Here is a 23,969-nt window from a genome sequence, read left to right on the forward strand (position 1 = left end):
TACGCAATAAACGGGAATATATTGAGAGGGGTAGAGGAAGTGAGAGACCTTGGAGTGCACGTGCACAGGTCCCTGAAGGTGGCAATACAAGTAGATAAGGTTGTGAAGAAGGCATACGGAATGCTCTCAGTTATTAGCCGAGGTATAGAATACAAAAGCAGGGATGTAATGATGGAACTGTATAAAACGCTGGTAAGGCCACATCTGGAGTATTGTGCACAGTTCTGGTCACCACATTACAGGAAGGACATAATTGCTCTGGAGAGAGTGCAGAGAAGATTTACAAGAACGTTGCCAGGGCTTGAAAATTGCAGCTATGAGGAGAGATTGGATAGGCTGGGGTTGTTTTCCTTGGAGCAGAGGAGGTTGAGGGGTGACTTGATTGAGGTGTACAAAATTATGAGAGGCCCAGATAGAGTAGACAGGAAGTATCTGTTTCCCCCATCGGAGAGTTCAAGAACTAGAGGACGTAGATTTAAGCTGATTGGCGGAAGGATTAGAGGGGACATGAGGAAAAACTTTTTTACCCAGAGGGTGGTGGGTGTATGGAGTTCGCTGTCCGAATTGGTAGTAGAGGCAGGGACCCTCAACTCTTCTTTAAATAAAAAGTACCTGGACCTGCACCTAAAGTGCTGCAAGCTGCAGGGCTACGGATTGGGTGCTGGAAGGTGGGATTAGAATGGACAGCTGGTTGTTCTTCGAGCCGGCGCAGACACGATGGGCCGAATGGCCCCCTTCTGTGCTGTATCTTTTCTATGGTTCAATGGTTCTGTGGAATAGATTTTAAGTCAGGAAACATTTGGGTTTTCCTGTACAGCAGAATCAAAGCAAGAAAACTATTCTGTTCAGTATAGTGAAGCTGTACAGTTTAGACCTGCACAAACATACACAGCAAAAGACATTACCATACCTTTGAGAAGATGTCTGTAATATGCATCTCATGTTCTTTTAAGAATTCAGTCTTGTGTGATGCCTCTCGAAACATAGAATATCAGTGCTCCAAAGCTGTTATAAATGCTTCAACATTTGCCTCACCTTCTCAAGGTTGCTAGGAAACCAGTCTCTGTAGACAGTAGAACACAACTGTAGCAAATTATTTCATTTATGAAATCCTATACCACCATTTTAATGTTAGTTATTAAACATGTAATGATAGAGGTCACACCATATTTGGTAGTATTTTAACACCAACATGAGTCAGATTATCTTCAAACTCTGGTCTAGACCTTTATTGCGCTGCAGGTCTGGATTTTTTTCATGGCACTGCACAGATTCTATGGGCGGATTTTCCTGTTGCTGTGTCTGGGCATATTGGATTGCCTGGATGCAGTGCAGAGGAAAATTGGGCAAAGAAGAACGCATGCCAACAAGGAAGCCTGCCTAATTTTCCATCCTAACTTTACGCCTTCTTGTTACTGATTCACTGACTATTGAAATTGGCCTTTCACTATTTAACTTATCAAACCCTTTCAAATGTTAGAGCACTTTCATTAGATTCCCCCTTAACTTGCTCCACTCTAGTGAATACAGTCCTACTCTTTCAAGTCTCCTCTTATAACATAGGTATGGCATCTGAGGTTTTCCAGAATGGGAGGGGGGGTTGGCATGTGGGTTTTGGCTCACTGATGGATTCCTAGCATGTGTCAGCAATGAGGGAAGGAAGATGGCATAGGCCTGACAACACTGGTGTGGGGTGGAGGGGAGTGTCCCAGGTCTGGCGGTGTTCTCTCTCTCTTCCCTCCCTCTCTCTCTCTCTCTCCCCCCTCCCTCTCTCTCTCCCTCTTTCCCCTCCCCCTCTCTCTCTCTCTGTCTGTGTCTCACAGTTGTTACTAATTAGAATATTTACACTTGTAACAATTATATTTGCTTTCAAAATTCAACTCTTTTTTAAAAAAAAAAGGATTCAAATTAGGATGAGGAAAATCAATGGGCGGAACTTTCAACTTTGGCAGGGATGTAAAATGGGCAGTAGTAGATCAGCCATCTCTTATATGCCCCGCCTGATGTCCCCTTCCATTGACTTCAATGGAAAAAAAAAACTCGGCGAGGTGTACAATAGGTGGCCAATGCACTGCTGCCCATTTTGTGCCTCCACCAAAGTTGAAAGTTCCACCGTATTTGTCTCACTCTGCTTCTCTATGTTTCTGTCTCTCCCCTCTCTTTGCCTCTATTTCTCATGTCTCTGTCTCACAAATGTCAACAATTACAATGTTTATATTTTCTAACAATGAACAAAACACAGGCAATAATCGTGATATTTAGAGGCTTTCTATTTCAAAATTCAACTCATTGTTCTAGAAATGGAATTGCGCTGTGCCTGTTTTTTGGACAAAAAGCAAGCGCCGTAGGGTCCAATATGTCGTGTGGCATGTGCACGTTCAGTGTGTGCCAGGAGAATTAGTTAGGGCACCCCAGAGTTGTCCAAAGCACATGTCTGAAACTACCGTTAAGCTCATTGCCTAGGCAAATGAGTGCTTCTCCTGGCTCCAAATTGAAACAATGGCTGCTGCCGGCCATAGCTCGCACCCCTCCAGATCGCCTCGCTCCATGCCTCCCCCCTCCTGTACTTACCATATGCCTGATACCCGCACCTTTCCAACCAGCTTTCCTGCTCTTTGCGACCGGGACACTGCTTCTTGTGGTACAACCAGCGACCCCAGCATGCATCGTGTCCTGAAGTGCACCAATTTTCCATGGTCCTCTTGCGCATCAGTTTTGGCGAGGCAGTCATTACTGCCACTGGGTACACGTCCAAATTCTGGCGTGAACCAATTTCTAGGCCATTTTTTAAAAAAGAACTCAAATTAGAATGATGAAAGACATACTATATGTGTGTCTCTCTCCGATTAATATTTTTTCTTATGTAACGTATATAATTTGAATACCAACTAAAGTTACCACAATTTCATGATTTAATTTCATGTTTTTTCTTTCACTCACACTGATACACATAAACAAAATAAAGCTTTTGAAATTTGTCCTCAAGCTTTTCTTCAGATCGTTTTGAAAATTAACCGAATAAATTTTGTTTAGCAATAAACCGTGATGGAAAATGTTTACATATAGTTTTACCATTATAAAATGTTTGCATGCAGAATTCCATAATAGAGGAAAGGTAATAGCTGCCCACGACATCAGTGCAGCATTTGACCGAGTATGGCACCAAGGAGCCCTAGCATAACTGGTCAGGGGTAAAAACTCTCCAATGGCTGGAGCCATACACAACACAAAGGAAGATGGTCATGGTCGTCGGAGGCAAGTCATCAGGCCCAAGGACATCACTGCTTGAGTTCCTCAGGGAAATATCCAAGCCCTAACCATCTTCAGCTGCTCATTAATGACTTTCCCTTCATTTGAAGGTCATAATTGGGGCTGTTTGCTGATGCTTCTACAGTATTCAGCTCTATTCACGACATGCTCTGATGATGAAGCAGCCTGTGTGAGCGTACAACAGGACCTGAATAACATCCAGACTTGGGTTGACGAGTGGTAGTTAACATTCACACTACATAAGTGCCAGGTAGTGACCATCTTGAACAAGAGAAAGCTGAGCTACTTCTCATTGACCTTCAGTGGCACCACCATCGCCAAGTCTCCCACCATCAACATTCATGGGGGATCACCATTGGCCAGAAGTTGAACTGGACCAGCCATATCAATACCATGGCTACGAGAGCAGGACAGAGACTGAACACTCTACGACAAGTCGCTCACCTCCTCCCCCCTCAAAGCCTCTCCACCGACTACACGGCTCAGGTCAGGAGCAGTCTGAATTGATGAAATACTCATTACTCGTCTGGCTAGGTGCAGCTGCAACAAAACTCGAGAAGCTCTGCACCATCCAAGACAGAGCAGTTCCCTTGATTGGTGCCCTTGCCATTCGATTCGAGATCCATTCTCTCCACCACCGGCGCACTGTGGTTGCACAATGTACGATCTACAGGATGTACTGCAGCAGCTCACCAATGTTATTTGAACAGCACCTCCCTCCCTTGCAACCTCTACCACCGAAAAGAACAAGTGCAGCAATGTTGAGGGAACACCATCACCTTCAAGTTCCCCTCCAAGTCACACATCATCCTGACTTGGGCATGCATCGCTTGTTCCTTCATCGTCACTGGGTCAGAGTCCTATAATCCCCTACCTCACACCATTGTGGGAGCACCATCCTCACAAGGACTGTAGCGGTTAAAAGAGAAGGCCCACCACCACCTTCTAAGGGCAATTGTAAACAATTTTACAACGCCAAGTTATAGTCCAGCAATTTTATTTTAAATTCACAAGCTTTAGGAGGCTACCTCCTTCCTCAGGTGAACGATGTGAAAATGAAATCCTCGAAATGAAATCGCATTTATAATTCACAGAACAATGCTTGGTGATTACAGACAGTTTTTTCAACTGCCCGTTGCCAAGGCAATCAGTGTGCAGACAGACAGGTGTTACCTGCCAGGTCTCAGAATATACAAATCACCAAAAAAAAACAACAAACAAAAAAAAACAGAGATAGAGAGGTAGAAACATAGAAAAGACAGCAACTGACCCGTTATATTAAAAACAGATAACATTTGTTCGCTGGTGGGGTAACGTGTAGCGTGACATGAACCCAAGATCCCGGTTGAGGCCGTCCTCATGGGTGCGGAACTTGGCTATCAATTTCTGCTCGACGATTTTGCGTTGTCGTGTGTCTCGAAGGCCGCCTTAGAGTACGCTTACCCGAAGGTCGGTGGATGAATGTCCATGACTGCTGAAGTGTTCCCCGACTGGGAGGGAACCCTCCTGTTTGGCGATTGTTGCGCGGTGTCCGTTCATCCGTTGTCGCAGTGTCTGCATGGTCTCGCCAATGTACCATGCTCTGGGGCATCCTTTCCTGCAACGTATGAGGTAGACAACGTTGGCCGAGTCACAGGAGTATGAACCATGCACCTGGTGGGTGGTGTCCTCTCGTGTGATGGTGGTATCTGTGTCGATGATTTGGCATGTCTTGCAGAGGTTACCGTGGCAGGGTTGTGTGGTGTCGTGGACGCTGTTCTCTTGAAAGCTAGGTAATTTGCTGCGAACGATGGTCTGTTTGAGGTTGGGTGGCTGTTTAAAGGCGAGTAGTGGAGGTGTCGGGATGGCCATAGCGAGGTGTTTGTCCTCATTGATGACATGTTGAAGGCTGCGGAGAACATGGCGTAGTTTCTCCGCTCCGGGGAAGTACTGGACGACAAAGGGTACTCTGTTGGTTGCGTCCCGTGTTAGTCTCCTGAGGAGGTCTATGCGATTTTTTGCTGTGGCCCGTCGTATCAGGCAACGGAACCCTGTGTGAGAACCTCTCTGGATACATCGAGGGCATCCTGAAACCCATCGTACAGGGAACCCCCAGCTTCTGTCGCGACACTACAGACTTCCTACAAAAACTCAGTACCCACGGACCAGTTGAACCAGGAACACTTCTCACCACGATGGACGTCTCGGCACTATACACCAGTATCCCCCACGATGACAGCATCGCTGCGACAGCATCAATACCCAACACCAACAACAGCCAATCTCCGGACGCCATCCTACAACTCATCCGCTTCATCCTGGATCACAATGTCTTCACCTTCGATAACCAGTTCTTTACCCAAACACACGGAACAGTCATGGGGACCAAATTCGCACCCCAATACGCCAACATTTTCATGCACAAGTTCGAGCAGGACTTCTTCACTGCACAAGACCTTCAACCAACACTATACACCAGATACATCGACGACATTTTCTTTCTATGGACCCACGGCAAGGAATCACTAAAGAGACTACACGATAACATCAACAAGTTCCATCCCACCATCAAGCTCACCATGGACTACTCCTCAGAATCAGTTTCTTTCTTGGACACACGAATCTCCATCAAAGACGGGCACCTCAGCACCTCACTCTACCGCAAGCCCACGGACAACCTCACGATGCTCCACTTTTCCAGCTTCCACCCTAACCACGTCAAAGAGGCCATCCCCTATGGACAGGCCCTGCGAATACACAGGGTCTGCTCAGACGAGGAGGAACGCGATGGACACCTACAGACGCTGAAAGACGCCCTAGTAAGAACGGGATATGACGCTCGACTCATCGATCGACAGTTCCGACGGGCCACAGCAAAAAATCGCATAGACCTCCTCAGGAGACTAACACGGGACGCAACCAACAGAGTACCCTTTGTCGTCCAGTACTTCCCCGGAGCGGAGAAACTACGCCATGTTCTCCGCAGCCTTCAACATGTCATCAATGAGGACAAACACCTCGCTATGGCCATCCCCACACCTCCACTACTCGCCTTTAAACAGCCACCCAACCTCAAACAGACCATCGTTCGCAGCAAATTACCTAGCTTTCAAGAGAACAGCGTCCACGACACCACACAACCCTGCCACGGTAACCTCTGCAAGACATGCCAAATCATCGACACAGATACCACCATCACACGAGAGGACACCACCCACCAGGTGCATGGTTCATACTCCTGTGACTCGGCCAACGTTGTCTACCTCATACGTTGCAGGAAAGGATGCCCCAGAGCATGGTACATTGGCGAGACCATGCAGACGCTGCGACAACGGATGAACGGACACCGCGCAACAATCGCCAAACAGGAGGGTTCCCTCCCAGTCGGGGAACACTTCAGCAGTCATGGACATTCATCCACCGACCTTCGGGTAAGCGTACTCCAAGGCGGCCTTCGAGACACACGACAACGCAAAATCGTCGAGCAGAAATTGATAGCCAAGTTCCGCACCCATGAGGACGGCCTCAACCGGGATCTTGGGTTCATGTCACGCTACACGTTACCCCACCAGCAAACAAATGTTATCTGTTTTTAATATAACGGGTCAGTTGCTGTCTTTTCTATGTTTCTACCTCTCTATCTCTTTTTTTTTTGTTTGTTGTTTTTTTTTGGTGATTTGTATATTCTGAGACCTGGCAGGTAACACCTGTCTGTCTGCACACTGATTGCCTTGGCAACGGGCAGTTGAAAAAACTGTCTGTAATCACCAAGCATTGTTCTGTGAATTATAAATGCGATTTCATTTCGAGGATTTCATTTTCACATCGTTCACCTGAGGAAGGAGGAAGCCTCCGAAAGCTTGTGAATTTAAAATAAAATTGCTGGACTATAACTTGGTGTTGTAAAATTGTTTACAATTGTCAGCCCCAGTCCATCACCGGCATCTCCACATTCTAAGGGCAAGTAGGGATAGGCAGTAAATGTGGCCTTGCCTGCATCACCCACGTCCCAAGAACAATTTTTTTTTAAATGATGTATAAAGTGTAACAGGAAGTAACATTCGTGAACAGGAAGTGTGCACCATATGCAAGATTTTTAATAATGAGATATGTTACATTGTTTTACATTAAACACAATAAAATAGTTTCATGCCTTTCAGTGGCAAGATTTGAGCCCCTTTAAATTTTCAAAAGTTCATTTTGTGATCACACTTGTTTTATTCTTATTATATTATTATCCCACAGAATTCTCCACTGTATTGTGTCCATCTGCTTTCAAATGACAATCCTTAGGGACCTTGAAAAACTAGCAGGGTGGCTTCGGATTTCCATCATTTACATCCTTAGCGGAATCACCGGAAACCTGGCCAGTGCCATCTTCTTGCCTTACCGAGCTGAGGTAGGTAAATCATCAGAAAAAAACTCAGAATAACAATGTGAAATGCGGTTTATCCATACTTGCTGAAATGGAATTGATGAGAATACAGTCTCGACCCTGTAGGCAGCATTTACAAAAATCAGCTGCAGGACCTGAGCAGCATTTGAAAATTACAAACTCTAGAAAGACTTTTTACACAAATGTAATTTTGGATTTTGATGTTACAAAAGAAAACCACTCATGTTTTTTTAAAGGCTGGGCATGAACCCAAGGCCATTGAATTTGCAGGGATCAAATACATGCCCAACACAGTCATCAGGAAGACAGATAAAATTCCTGATCCCTCAAAGAAAGGGTGCATAAGAGATTTACTAGAATGGTGCCAGGGATGAGGGACTTCAGTTATGTGGAGAGACTGGAGAAGCTGGGGTTGTTCTCCTTGGAACAGAGAAGGTTAAGGAGAGATTTAATAGAGATAATCAAAATCATGAAAGGTTTTGATAGAGTAAATAAGGAGAAACTGTTTCCAGTGGCAGAAGGGTCGGTAACCAGAGGACACAGATTTAAGGTGATTGGTAAAAGAGCCAGAGGTGACATGAGGAAATATTTTTTTACACAGCAAGTTGTAATGATCTGGAATGCACTGCCTGAAAGGGTGGTGGAAGCAGATTCAATAGTAACTTTCCAAAGGGAATTGGATAAATACTTGAAGGGAAAAAAATTACAGGGCTATGGGGAAAGAGCAGCGGAATGGGATTAATTGGATAGCTCTTTTGAAGAGCCAGCACAGGCATAATAGGCCGAATGGCCTCCTCCTGTGTTGTACCTGCTATGATACTATGAAAGACAACATCCTTAGGGTCAGAGATGTAATGCACAGTCATTCTTGGACTACCAGAGTCCAGCTATATCCTCTCCCAAGCAGCAACCTCATTGTCCATGAATCTCACTATACCTTTTTAGCACTGTAACCATCAAACTCTTTTTTAAAAAAATCTGTCTAAAAACAACTGTTTGATACAAATGTTCTCTAGTTGCTTATTTTTGCCCAATTCTAAGCAGTATTTGCCTTTAAGGAGGAGCAAAAAATGTGCAGGGTAATTTCGTACGGAACTTTCTTACAAGTTTCAGAATAGTGCTGGTCCATAAATAGCGAAGGTCTCATTTTTTGTTGTTTACATATGCAGGAGCTAATTGCAGATGCTAATGGAATAAACATCAACAATGCACTGCATTTTTGTATAGTGTAAGCAGCTTGAGCAATTTGCTGTCTTTAACCATACCCCTGTAATTTTGCAAATGCCAACTTCTAATTGAATCCATTAAAATGTTTTCGGAATGACTGTTAGATTGTGCCTCTCCTACATAAATACATTCAGTTTATATCGAAGGTTGTTGAGATTGAAAGACCAGTTTGAAGCGGATTGGCCGCTTTGTGTAATGTAGTTGCACTCGCAGCACTCAGAGGGTTTTACTGAATGAGTCTGACATTAGTGAAATAAAGTAAAACAAAGGATTGTTCGGCCAGTGAATTTCCATTTTTGTCACAGTCATCATTAGTAATGATAGGGTTACTTCAGATGCTTTTTTCCAATACGCAACAACATAATGAGCTATGATTTCCATGACATTTATGATCTGGACTGCCACTTTCTAAACTGGTAAACAACCACCCTCCTGGGGAGTGAGTGGCAGAGTAGATTAGGCTTTACCCTTTAAAGCTGAACCTATGTTTGAATCTAGCCCACATTAATGGGATGGAAATTTCCTCCCCGTACTAGTTGTAAGGGTACTATGTGAAATTACTTTGGACAATCTAAACTAAATTTCTAATGGACACGAGTTTACGGTCCCTAATTTGCCAAAATTATCAAACTCTCAAAGGCTTCAGAAGACAGGGGTGTATAATGGAAAAATTCCCACTGGTGCTGTAGGAGATGTTGTTTTGAGTTTGCCATCGAGGTTCATTAGGGACAATTTTCCAGTTCTGAAGCTGAAGCACCAAGACCAGTGAGCTTAGCACTGGCTGACATTATACCACACCAATCTCACAGAATGTCTGGAGGTCAACCTCATTAGATATGCACAGCGAGCTGCTGGGCCAGATTAGGCCTGCTGGTTAGTGCTTGCTGTCAGCCAGTGGTGGTAGGGGGATGTGTGTGGGGGTGGGGGGGCAACCTTAATTTTCAAATTCTGCTTTGGAGATCCTTCTGTACGAAATGCAGCAAAAGAGGGTTGCCCTTTATGGAACCCCAGGGCACACCTCCACAGGGAAACACACAATCTGCTTGACAAGAGCTATCAGCACAGTAAATGTTATGCCAAATAGCCAAAGAACATGGGTGCAAATATGGAAAAAGGTTAATAGCTTTAAGAAGTCTTCCAAGGTAAGGCTGATTAGTGTTTTAATATACCAAGTAGATAAACAAATTATGTCTACTATAAAGAGTTTCCTCTCACCCTGTTAAACTGACTGAAGCTGCAGGCTAAGCCCCTGGAAAACAGCACTTTCCAAGCTTCACAAGCTTGACCATTGTGCAGCAGGAGACATGTTATTGACCATTGTGCACCAGGAGACATGTTACATAGGAACATAGGAACAGGGGTAGGCCATTCAGCCCCTCGTGCCTGCTCCGCCATTTGATAAGATCATGGCTGATCTGTGATCTAACTCCATATACCTGCCTTTGGCCCATATCCCTTAATATCTTTGGTTGCCAAAAAGCTATCTATCTCAGATTTAAATTTAGCAATTGAGCTAGTATCAATTGCCGTTTGCGGAAGAGAGTTCCAAACTTCTACAACCCTGTTATTGACCATAGTGCACCAGGAGACATGTTATTGACCATAGTGCAGCAGGAGACATGTTATTGACCATAGTGCGGCAAGGGAGACATGTTTGAAGTTGCAGTAATAACTACTACTGTTGTCGAGTTACTGTCTGGAAAGATGAGCCCACAAACCAACTTTAATACACACGTTCACTTCTTCACACACAAGTTGGGTGCAGGATGGACTCATGGGTGTTCCTCCATGTGCTCTTCAAATTTAACAGCATCTTAACCTACTTCTGTTTGCAAAATAAAGCAGTACATAACATATGGAAGCAATGCCATATGGAAGGGGAGTTCCTTAATTTTAGAGTGTTCAGTTAGTTTTGATAGGCCAAGCTGAACATCCTAAAGCCTAAGAGCATGAAGGTGGTGGGCCAGGATGAAGTGAAAGATCTTCCCGAGTGAACAAAGTTATTCACAGTTATAGTACGTGTAACACATGTTACTGGCTATATAATCTCTATTTGAAGAGGCATATATCATTGCCAGCATGTTTTTCTTACTTTCTTCATTCTTTTGTTAATGTGCTTATCAAGGTGAGAGGTGTCAGTGCTGGTGAGGGAACATTATCCATTTCAGGCATCCGGTATCCATATCAAGCATTTCCAGGTCAGGTATAGCACAGTCAGACTCAACACAAATCTCACTCCACTCTGCCCAACAATGTACCTTAATCCCAACATCAGATGAGCACGGCAGGTTAGTCAGCATCAGAAAAGAGAAGACAGGTTATGATGTGTCAGGTGTGTCGCCTTCATCAGAACATTGAAAAAAAAATCCATAACATATCTTGATGTTACTGAAGACTGTGCTACAGGAGCTGACAACTGAAGACCAATATAAAAGCAGCCTGTAAACAGTGCCTGTACTGTTTGCTGTACATCAAAATCAGCTGTGTTGTTGAAATCAGTCCTCGGTGCAAAATGCTCCGTTTAACCTAATGTGGCTAAATCATTGTCAATTGTGTTCATTCATAGAAATTAATTCAAGCTTGTTTATTCATTAAATTGATCGGTAACAGAACAGGGTGCAAAATACTTCATTTAATTTATTAAATTGTTTTACCACGAAAATAAACTGCACGTTGGCAGCTACGTAAAAATAGAATTGCATCCAAAATGGTGCTTTAAGAGAATGCATTGTATTGAGGGGCTGCTGCATTATTGTGTTGGAAAGATGCATATTCTGTGGAATGGTAAATTAATTATGTTTTATTTTCATGTCTTTAAGGTTGGACCCGCAGGATCTCAGTTTGGCATCCTTGCCTGTCTTTTTGTGGAGCTCTTCCAGAGTTGGCAGATCCTAGCCAGGCCTTGGAGGGCTTTTGTCAAACTGGTGGCTCTTGTTTTCTTCCTATTTGCCTTTGGCCTCCTCCCATGGATTGACAATTTTGCCCACATTTCTGGCTTCATCAGTGGATTTTTCCTATCGTTTGCGTTCCTCCCATATATCAGCTTCGGGAGATTTGACTTGTACCGTAAGCGATGCCAGATCATGATCTTCCTTATCATCTTTGTAGGACTTTTTGCAGGACTGGTGGTTTTGTTCTACGTCTACCCAATAACTTGTGAATGGTGTGAATATCTGACTTGTATTCCCTTCACAGATAAATTCTGTGAAAAATATGACCTCAATGCACATCTACATTAAACAGGTTGCCCAGATAGAAAGACACATCAAACAATGTTACAGATTTGATTGTCAGCGGTATTTACATCATGGAGACTCTAAGAAGAATTTACTCTACCAAAATGTTGACGGTGATATTCAAGTGATCATTCAGATCCTTGCCAGATGTTGTCTTTTTTTAATTCAAAAATGACATTTAGCACTTGATGCTCAATTTACATCTCGACTGTGGACACCATCTCTGAGTACGACCTACGTGCCTTCCCCATTACTTTTGAACCAACATTTTGTGCTGCCAATTTTGTATTACACTAGTTTTAGCACTAAATCAAAACTTGTATTGTTTACTACTGCTAAAGTGGTGATGAATTCCAGGTAGTGTTTTAGCTACCGTTTAACTGGACTGCAGGTTTGCAGAATACATGATAGAAGATTACTGTGTTTCAAGTTTTAATTTTTAATGTTGTCATCATCCTTCCCTCAGCTGGTTTGTGTAATGGCATAATCACAACTGATGAGATCCCATGAATAGAAGATTGTTTTTAAACACATTAAAATTTATGTTTATAATTGGTAAAGATATTTCAGGAAAATCTAAATTTTGTCACCCGACATGTGCACTCTACCATTTATTTGACTTTGGAATTTTTCAGCGTATGACTGTACTGCTAGGTTCAGGTAGGTATATAATGGGCTTGGAATTTCAATCCGAGGTGAATCTGGATCCAATTAACTCTCGTGCCCAATATCAGAATAACGGAACTAAAAATAAGATCCTACCCAAAGCTGAACTATTGTTTATTATTTTCTAATTCATTGCATGATGTATTTTGAGGAAATACATTTTCTGCAAGCTGCAAAAATTGGATCCATGATTAAAGATGACAGTTTATAAACACTGACATTGTTTTTGACAATAAAAGTTCCTTGGCTGTATTATTTGGCAGGTTATTGTTACAAACCATAATATAAGCCTCTGCTTCACAGTGTTGGGATTTTTATTGTGCAAAGTTTCCTGTACAACCAATTAGTGTTTACATTCTACAAATCGTCAAGTGAAGAAAGGTAATGAAATTTGTTTAAATGTACAACTTAGGGAACGAAGATGCCACATTGTGAGTTTGCATTATGTCAAGAATGTGTTTTAATGGAGACACAAAATGACAGTGTTTCATTTCCTATACAAGCCTGGGTTTCTCTCCCATAGAAAACATTGTGTGTGTCAATAAAATATTATGTATTGTCCAGCCAGTGCATATTTCCTGTAAAAAAGAAAAAATCTTTAACTGTAGGTATTATCATAATTCCATAAATTAGAATGTGCTGTTAATACATTATTAAAGATTTATTATAATTATTTCTAGTGTTATTAACAAATCTAAGCTCCTCCTACAAGGGTCTACACTGTGTCCCTCATCGTCAATGATGCATTGAAAAAAAGTCACCCAAATAAGGCCAACTCGAAAAGCAGTCAATCTGAATGGGTGTTCAGCCCCTGTATCAGTGAAATGCTTATAGGTTAAAAATATTAAGGCATGTATGGCATGCTATCTTTAAATATTTAAAATGCTGTCCAGATATTGCAGCTTGACCTTTATAAGATCATTTGTCAGATATAAAACATGTGCAAAGAAGTGACAGACACCAAATTTTACAGTTATTCTAGGCTTTTCTGATACTCTGTACATATTTATAAATTTTAACTCATTAGAATTTAATTTAGCTTGGCTTCTTTTTGGTGTGATTTTCGATATCACCAGTTATATGTTCAGAAGCCAGGCCATCATACAATCTGTCTATATATGAAAACCTTACATCTGTGCCCTTTCTGTCAACCTTTTCCATTATAAATTACTATGTCCACATTTATAATGAAAATTGCCTATGTAAACTTATCACGCTTTAATTACACACTCCCTCTAGTGGAGCTGCTGCAATTGTTTTATGCAGTGTTGTATGAGAATTTACATGCTTTTACATCCAAATAGATGTCTCTCCTCCTCCTAATCTTTATGTATGCTTGATCTGTACAGTTGGGAAACTCACACCATTGTTGTAGTATTTACAACACAAACAGGCCGTTCGGCCCAACAGGTCTATACCAGTGTTTATGCTCCACATGAGCCTCCTCCCACCTTACTTCATCTCATCCTATCAACATATCCTTCTATTCCTTTCTCCCACATGTACTTTTCTAGCTTCACCTTAAATAGATTTATGCTATTTTCCTCAATTACTCCATGTAGTACCAAGTTCCACATTCTAACCACCCTCTGAGTAAAGAAGTTTCACCTGAATTCCTTAATAGATTTATTGGTGACTATCTTATACTTATGGCCCCTAGTTTTGGTCACCTCTCAGTCTTCTCTTTTCTAGAGAAAAGTGCCCCAGCTTGTTCAGTCTTACCTCTCAGTTCTGGTATTATCCTAGTAAATCTTTTTTGCAACTTTTCCAGTGCCTCTACATACTTTTTATAATATGGAGACCAGAACTGAGCACAGTACTCCCAAGTGTGGTCTAACCAAGGTTCTATATAAGTTTAACATAACTTATCTGCTTTTGAATTCTATTCCTCTAGAAATGAATCCCAGTGCTTTGTTTGCATTTTTTATGGCTTTGTTAACCTGCGTTGCTACTTTTAATGAGTTGTGAATCTGTACCCCTAGATCCCTTTGTCCTTCCACCCCATTTAGACTCTTATTTTCCAAGGAGTAGTGGCCTCCTTATTCCTCCTAACAGGCACCACCTTGCACTTATCTATATTGAAATTCATTTGCCATTTACATGCCCATTCTGCAGGTTTGTTAATGTCTTCAAGTATTTTGTCGTAATCTTCCTCAGTATTAACTATATCCCCAATTTAGTGTCGTATTGTAGGCTGGTTAAGTGATGTGGAAAAGAATCCTATCTTTTCTATCAAATGATCTAGCTTGTCAAACTAATTTGAACCAAAAACCTGAGTGTGAAATCAGGACTCAAAGCTGGTTTAACTGAGAGAGAAATATGTCCAGTGCTTTATCTATCAAATCCTGAGACACAAGTAAGTTTATACTGTGAATACCTGTCCACAGAGAACTTGAGCAATATTTGTTCTTTATTTTGGTTTGGTTTCTATGTTTCTGTTGCACCATTTTGATAGAACTGATGAAATGGGATATTTTACTATGTTAAAGGCGCTATATAAATGCAAGTTGTTTTTGTATTGAGCAGGTATATAGAGAGGATTCCACAATGATCAAAATTCCCATCAATGTAAAATTTGAGTATTGCTCTACTTTAACATACCATTTTACCACTTAAACCATACGAATCCTAATAGGAGTAGTGCTTATAGTGTTGTGAAGTCCAATTGTATATAAATATTATAATCAGACTTTCATAGAACAATATCTACATAGGGAGCAAAATTTCAGATGTAAGTTTGTGCAATACTCACATTGCATATAAGTGGAACTGAATACTTTGTTGTTCCTCTTACATTGTTTAAGTGCTGTGTAAATTGCATTACCAATCTCACTGGGGGTAATTTTAACATGTGGGTTGGGGGCAGGTGGAAGGTTAAAATAACAGCTTTTTGGAGCGGGACCGCATCCCAGCTCCAACGCGCCCACTTCTGGGCATGACCCAGGCAGGTTTGTATGCGTGAACGCAACAGACACCCTGAAGTCCCATCCCGTCTTCCTTGCTGATTTATGGTAAGTTTTGTGCTAATATTTTGCTAGACTTTACAAAAGTTTATATAAGCCTTAGTTTTAGATAACCTCGTGTAACCAGCAAGAAGTTAATGATATTTAGTAACAGAATATGATTTACTACTTGTAAGTTTGTTTGAGTTGGATGTTTTAATGACTTAATTTTGAATTCTCAAAATTTGGCAGGTCAAACATTTTACATTAAATATAACAAATATACAAATACGTCACAGGTGTTAATATTTGTCAAGCTCAAAATGCGTGCTACTTCAATGAATAGCAGGCAACCAAAGCCACTCAGCAACATTAGTCAAACAGGAGATCCTCGTCCTTTTCTTCTTCAAGTAGGTTGGCTATGGGGATGCAGTTATATGACCACTTTCTCATGATGTGATTTGGTTTTGTTGCGTATTGATGTGAAAATGACAGTATATCTCCTGTTCTGCAGTTTTATCATTGCCACTCTGAACAATTATCAGCAAGTGTGCAAGAATAACCTGGATTTATTTGGCCTCCTATGTGGTGCTTACCTGAGGTGGATCTGCTGAGATTAAAAATTAACTTCTTGGGGGCAAGAAATCGTATTTGAACTGTATTACTAATTTTATAATTCACATCTTACATTTTAAACAGATATGAACCATATTTAAATTGGCTATACTTTTAACTGGATCACTAACCTATAGAATCTACAAGGATCCAAATGTAATCCATCCAAATATTTAGTGTCAATTATGTTCAATCTTAAGTTTGAAATTGGGGAGGAGGGTGAATTTCTGCTCATCTGCCATAACTTTGACGGAAGAGCTGCGGAAATACCAAAAAAATGGTTTGCATGTCGTTTCCAAGGTTTCTGCGAAGTTTGGGTGGAGGGGTGGGACGCAATAAAACTAAATCACATCATGAGAAAGTGGTCATATAACTGCATCCCTTTGGACTTCAATTGTGGGAATTCAAAATTGAGTCATTAAAACATCCAACTCAAACAAACTCACAAATAGTAAATCATATTCTGTTACTAAATATCATTAATTTCTTACTGTTAACACAAGGTTATCTAAAACTAAGGCTTATATAAACCCTCAGTAATTGACCACTTGGTATCTTTCCAATCAATGGAACCATCTGGAAATATACCCCAAATTGGTTAACTCCTAACTTCACTGCATATGAAGTGATTTTAAAGAACTGTACCTGCATTCTTTGCAAGTCACAGATTGACGGATAGGTACATATAAACTAAGTGCACTGTAGTCTTGTGATAGATTGTGTTGGTATTCTGACCGTTCTAAAGTAGAAGTCAGTATCTCTTCAATTGAGCACCAGTGTGTTTTGCATGATTTATTTTATTCTGGAGGAGTCCTCTGTTGAGGTGATCTTTATTGATCAATGGACTGAAGTTTAAACTAGGACTCCAATAATCTTAGACCCAAATATTGAATTGATGAATGAGAAAAGGCCTCACTGTCATATACAATTCACAAAAGAGGATAAGGAAGCAGTATATGAACGGATTGAAGTGAGAAACTTTTTTGAAGTAATCTCTTATAGGAACAAAGTCACGCCCAAACAAAAAAACGTTCCTGAAACAAGTCTGGAAAGTGCAAATATATTGTACCTTTCTTGCACTGTTGAAGGGCACAGATATAGTTTGAGATATATTAGTCCTATTAACTTCATTCAATTTGACAAATTGTTTTTAATTTTATAATCTAAATTTAAAGTTAGATCTAAGCACTTGTATCTGGCACCTACCTGTAACAAAAACTTAGTCTAACATAACATCTGATCTTTCTTTAATGTAATAATGTAACGCCATGGGGAGATTACTATTGGTTAACAGTGTCTAGTCTGTGTTTGGTAATACATTCATATATTTAACTGAAAAATGATGCAAGTACAATAACTATCTTTATAATGTAAACCAAATAACAGACAAAGTACAATACCTGTAAATAAACATAACACTGTCTTTAGATTTTGGCAATATGCAATTACCTCAACTGAAGCAAGACAAATAAATTACACATAATTTCAACATTATCGAAAGACAATACTTTACTTAATTATATTGATATTAGATTCGGAATCTGGATATGATGTACAGGCTCATTTCCATGTCTCTGACACAGCTGAAACCTAATAAGATTTGCAGATTTTCAATTCCCTTGGGACCCAGTGGAAAGCCTTAATCATTGTGCAGAATAATCATTTTGTTTTATTATATTTACACTTTAGAATGGATTTCTAAATGTAGCTGTAATTGAGACTATAATATAGTTTCTGTAGCATGTTGCAAAAATTAGACAATGGGGGCATTTTAACTTAACCCGCCCGGCGGGAAACTGGATCAAATCGGCTGCCTGTTTTACACCCCACCTGATTTTACTTTCTATAAGTTTCAATGGAAAGTAAATTTGGATGGGGTGTAAAATGGGCGGCCGATCCAATCCCATAAATGTCCTGCCGGGCACATTAGGTTAAAATTACCCATATGATTTATCATTCATTTTTTTTAATAAACATTACTAGGAATTGAAGTTAAATCCGTTGGGTAAAAATGATAGGCAGACTCAGTCCTTGTTTCTTGTCTTGCCTTTATTTCAATGTTACAATGCGATAAGCAGGATACAGTCAAGCCTAGGCCCGAGCTCTTCAAACAGTACCAGAGCTTTAATCAAATCATCCCTTTTTATACATCCAAATCTCCCGCTTATTTCCCTTAACTCCATGATTGGTTATAAGTTTGTGCATTGCCTTATATGGTGCATCACCATCTTTTCTGTTTGTGCTACCCTCAGCAGTCTCAGCCGCTCCCAGTATCGGCCTGCGGTAAATGAGTTTTCAAGCTGCTAATTTAATCAATTGCTGAGGTGATCAGAGCCTTTGTCTTCTGCTAATTTAATCACGCCACATTATCATATGTCCCAACTGTCCTTTCTGCTCATTATCAACTTGTAAACAATTTTACAACACCAAGTTATAGTCCAGCAATTTTATTTTAAATTCACAAGCTTTCGGAGGCTTCCTCCTTCGTCATTTTCACATCGTTCACCTGACGAAGGAGGAAGCCTCCGAAAGCTTGTGAATTTAAAATAAAATTGCTGGACTATAACTTGGTGTTGTAAAATTGTTTACAATTGTCAACCCCAGTCCATCACCGGCATCTCCACATCATTATCAACTTAACTCCTTCCTTCCCCTGTCTCAGCATTCCTTTCTTTCTCTTGTCCCCTCTCACAATATATTCTCCCCCTTTTGCCAGGCTTGCGTTACTGCTCTTGTTATTCTTTCCTCCTTCCCCATTCTTTCTACCTCTTTGAGTTTTTTTCCTTAGGGCTATCACCAATGTTACTAACACTGCTAGCTGAGCAATTACTAGCCCCATCTGGAACAGCCTTGCCCCAAGGATGTAGATCTACACTGGTGGCGATCTCCTACCACTCATGATTTCCCAACTCCTTAATCCCTGCCTCAATCTTCATATTATCTTGTAAAATGTGCATGATATGATTCTGAGAGGTTCTAGTTCTATGGCTTTCAGACTAAGTGACAGTGGAGGTATGTATTGTCCGATGTGTGGGATGGCCCGCATAGCTTCGTCTTCAAGTGGTATCGTTATTTGCAGGTTTGTCACGTTGAGATGGTGAAACAGGAACTAGGGTCTTGCCTCCTATTTTTATAATTCCTCCCACTGGCCGCATGCAAAACATCATCTGTGTGACAGGACATTTCGTTGTTCCCACCATCATATGCTAGCTGCCGTGGTTGTTACATAATATTTTCCTTTGCCTTTGTGTGCTATGTTTGTTCTTCCTTTCTCCCATAGTTCTAAACTCATCTTGCAGTTTGGTGAATCCACAAGCCAGAATGTGTTGTCTCACAATTTCACTCCTGCAGGTCCAGGCCATCCCTTTCAGGGTACAGCACTCCATGTTTGATGCGATCCATGTACCATCATTCTTTATCAAATGTCGCAGATAATCCTCGTATTGCTTTTGTACTGGCCCATTTTCCAAATCCTCAATTACTCTGATTGATTCTACCTGGTACACTCCAGGATTGGCTTTCGTTCTTCTCCAGTAGGGGCAGGGCCAGTACCATCGAGATTATATTCTTTTCGCCCTCTATTCGGGGAGCCAAGAATGCATCCCGCCATTTGACGCATCGTTATAATCAAACTACCCAGTCCCTTTGAACCACTTCCTTAATTGTTCATCTTGCTAAACAATGGAATCCGGTTGCTCTTGAGTAGAATGGGCCTATACTCTGGAGTTTAGAAGACTGAGAGGTGATCTCATTGAAATATACAAGATTCTGAGGGGGCTTGATAGGGTAAATGCTGAGAGGTTGTTTCCCATGGCTGGAGAACTAGGGGGCATAGTCTCAGGATAAGGGGTCGGGTCATTTAAGACTGAGATGAGGAGGAATTTCTTCACACAGTGGGCTGTGAGTCTTTTTGGAATTCTTTACTCCAGAGGGCTGTGGATGCTGAGCCATTGAATATGTTCAAGGCTGAGATAGATTTTTGGACTCTATGGGAATCGAGCAAGAAAGCGAAGTTGAGGACGAAGATTAGCTATGATCTGATTGAATGGCAGAGCAGGTTCGAGGGCCCGTATGGCCTACTCCTGCTCCTATTTCTTATGTTCTTATGTTCTCTCTATCGTCTAGGCTTTTCTGGACCAAGTTCATCACAAATGCTGTTTGCAGGCTGCACATGATACCTCTAGTAAGATTCTGTTTTTTTTGGCCTCATTATTCACCTGTATTAATTAATTTATTGTATCTTGGATCCCCCCAGGATTCCTCACCAATTCCTCGGTGCATAATAGAGTGTTCTGGTGTTCCCTCAGATTGTTCCTTATCGTTCATGTTTACCAATATTCCTTTTAATTGTCTTCTCATCACCTCATCGTGCTCCCACATGCTTTCTGTGTCTATCTGATTCACCCCTGCGAGCCCTGCAGTAGCTTCTATCCCTAGACATTCTGCTAGATCGCACTTCCTCCTTTTATTTATCTTCTCACCCTTTTCCTCGGGTGCAGTTCCTTACTTTTTTACTATTAGTCCCTTCAATAATTGTCCTGTCATTTTATCTATAATCTGTGAATAATTCCTTTCACATAATTCTCCAGGTTTATTTAAATTCATACTTAGCACAAGCGGTACAATTTCAAATTGCACATTATACAGTACAGTCCCCGATTCAATCCCTTCCAGTCCATTTTTTCTCGGGTTGTCCTCTAATTTTGAGCATTTGTTTTTCTCTTTACCTCTTCCTTTCCTTCTCTTGTAATCTCGTTTTCTTCCTTCATGTCTAGTGTCATGACGTTGCCCCATTTTTGACCTCTTCCCGCAGTTTCGCAGAGTATCCTCTTTTTACTCTTTTCCACGTTCCATTGCCAAATCCTTGGCCAGTTCAATGTCTGTATTAAAATGATGGTGTTAGTCTCCCCTCTGAGGGTTTCCAAATCACCAGTGTATGGGACCCTCAGAATTCCGTGGGATACATCCCACAACTCTCGATAGGCTATTTTAATATCATCCAATTTCCCCTGTGTGTTAATCAATGCTTCCGTCGAGTTATGTAGTTGGGCCCTCAGCTGGGTCATGTCCTGGCACATCTCCAACTGTTGGGTGGCTGCTAAGTTCCTTTCCGCTCGGACAACCCCATTCACATTGTCCAGGCTCTCTCTTTCACCGTTTTGTTGTTTTATTATGTTCAGCCTGCATTTAGCATATTGATCATTTAAATTTACAGACATTCGCATCATCTGTTCACCTGTCTAATTTTTTCCTTTTTCTCTTTTATATTTCTATCCTCAAGTTTTACTGTGACTTCCTCGTACGGGTTGATCGTTTTGTCATTATCGAATGGACCATCCCTACAATGTTTTTTGGTCCATTCTTTAGCTCATGGCATCCAGTCATCGCTATATTCCTTCTCTACCCTTTCTACATTTTGATCAGTCATCCTGACGTTGCCCTTTCCTTCTTGGGTTCGGCTTATTTGGAGGTGATCAGTCTCTTTTTTAATTACCCCTTTCTGTGGTACATGTCGAGGTTGAGGTCTGTATGACTGGTACAGTGGTTTCCCGGCCACTGTCACTAGAGCGCTATACAACTTTCTAAATAATAACTACTTATCCACCATTCCCGGATTATACTCACAAATGTATGTGGTTTACTGCTGCGCCTTGTTGGTCGTCTGCCTGTGGGTTGGTTGACGGGTTGGAAGAAGTCTATGTCCGGAATCTGTCCCCACCTGCAGTCAGGTCCGCTGATTCAGGCTTCACTTCAGTCCGGTCTCGACCATCCCCAGTTTTGTGCTTTTGTCACGACTGTTCAAGTGTAGTCTGTGGCTGGCTCGCCAATAAAGTTAAATCCATCGGGTAAAATGATAGGCAGACTCAGTCCTTGTTTCTTGTCTTGCCTTTATTTCAATGTTACAATACGATAAGCAGGATACAGTCAAGCCTAGGCCCGAGTTCTTCAGACAGTACACCAGAGCTTTAATCGAATCATTCCTTTTTATACATTCAAATCTTCCGCTTATTTCCCTTAACTCTGTGATTGGTTATAAGTTTGTGCATTGCCTTATATGGTGCATCACCCTCAGCAGTCTCAGCCGCTCCCAGTTTCGGCCTGCGGTAAATGAGTTTTCAAGCTGCTAATTTAATCAATTGTTGAGGTGATCAGGGCCTTTTGTCTTCTGCTAATTTAATCACTACATATTATCATATGTCCCAACTGCCCTTTCTGCTCATTATCAACTTAACTCCTTCCTTCCCATGCCTCAACAGGAGTAGAACCAGGACTTTGGGAATGACATGAGAGGAACAAAGAGGGATTATCGAATTCATTGAACATATCGGGGCTAATTTTAACCCCCAAGAACAAGTAGGTTGGGGGCGGGTGGGCAGTAAAAATAGTGGATTTTTGAAGCGGGACTGGATTTGACCCAGGCACGATTGGATGTGCGCATGCAATAGACCCGGAAATCCTGTCTCCACTTAAAAGCCGGCGGGCCAATACTTAAAGGGGCAATGTACCCCATTGCGATAGTTGAGGTACTTCATTTTTTGTGTATTACAAAAGTAAAACAACCTTAACCTTACTTGTTCGGGGCTTCCCATCACTTTCGATTCACATCAGGTGAAAGCAGGCAGGGAGGGCCAGATCCAAGAGGTGAGCGCCTTTATTGCACTGCTTGTGGGCCCGGAGGAGCAGGTCTGCTTCATCCGGGCCCAACAAGCTCACCTGGTGCAACATAACCCCACGATCGGCCAATTCCCCCTTTCCCCCCCCCCCCGATGCTGGACATCCCCCACCATGGTGCCCCCCTCCCAACTCCAAATCGTCACCCGACCTCTCGTCTCACCTTCCGCTCTGCGACCTCTTCGCCTGACCTCAGAGCTATTCTTCCGATCTGCGACCGACCTCCAATCTCTGCTATCTCTTCACCCAACCTCCAATCTCTTCCCGGCATCAGTCTATCTCCGCCTCGATCTCCTCCCGGCATCAGACCCCCCCACCCCCACCCCCGATCTCTCCAACTCTGGCATCACTCCCTCCCCCACCCCACCCCGATTTCTCCACCTTCGGCATCCCCTCCACCCTGATCTACACCTCCAGCATCATCCCCCCATCCCAACCTCCCTACATCAGACCCCTTCCCCCCCCCCCCATGTCCTCCACAGCCCACAATCCCCTTCTCCTTCTCTGATCCCCAGCCTTCTTGCCCAACAGCCGGCCTCTCAATCAGGCTGGCTGCCGGATGCAAAGCCTGGAAGTAAAATTTACTGCCCTCATTACGGTCGCGATCGCAGATTGTGACCCGCCAACTTAACTTCCGGGTTTTGTGTCTGATTATTATCCTCCTTCCCCTCCACTGGGCTCCCTTCCCGCCTCCATGCTAAAATCATACCCATTGTCTTAGAATAAGTACTGGATCAGGGGCTTATCACCCCCCCCCCCCCACAACCTGGGTAGTTGACTCTGAATACTGCTTGGCTTACAAACATTGACGAGGAGGAGAAGCTGTATTTTCAACCAAATAATGTACAGAATGTAGACATTTGACCTTCTAATACACAGAAAGGTTATTACCTGTACTGGCATGACATCACATGAGTGATGGAGGAACTCACAAAGACTGAGGCCCAGTCTTCAGCCATCTATCTA

The 23,969-nt window shown here is 42.0% G+C and overlaps 1 protein-coding gene across 4 annotated transcripts in view; it reads left to right on the forward strand.

Moving 5' to 3' along the window:
* Nucleotides 1-13,447, forward strand: part of rhbdf1a (rhomboid 5 homolog 1a (Drosophila)) — a 357,313-nt gene extending 343,866 nt beyond the window's left edge. For all 4 annotated transcript variants that reach the window (XM_068003135.1, XM_068003136.1, XM_068003137.1 and 1 more), the window contains 2 exons: nucleotides 7,495-7,648; nucleotides 11,692-13,447. In XM_068003135.1, the coding sequence (XP_067859236.1) occupies nucleotides 7,495-7,648; nucleotides 11,692-12,111 (574 nt within the window). In that variant the 3' untranslated portion in view covers nucleotides 12,112-13,447. The remainder of the gene's footprint in view (nucleotides 1-7,494; nucleotides 7,649-11,691) is intronic.
* The last annotated feature ends 10,522 nt before the right edge of the window (nucleotides 13,448-23,969 follow it).

The sequence above is a fragment of the Heptranchias perlo genome, chromosome 22 (assembly GCF_035084215.1).
Source record: "Heptranchias perlo isolate sHepPer1 chromosome 22, sHepPer1.hap1, whole genome shotgun sequence".
Taxonomy (NCBI): Eukaryota; Metazoa; Chordata; class Chondrichthyes; order Hexanchiformes; family Hexanchidae; genus Heptranchias; species Heptranchias perlo.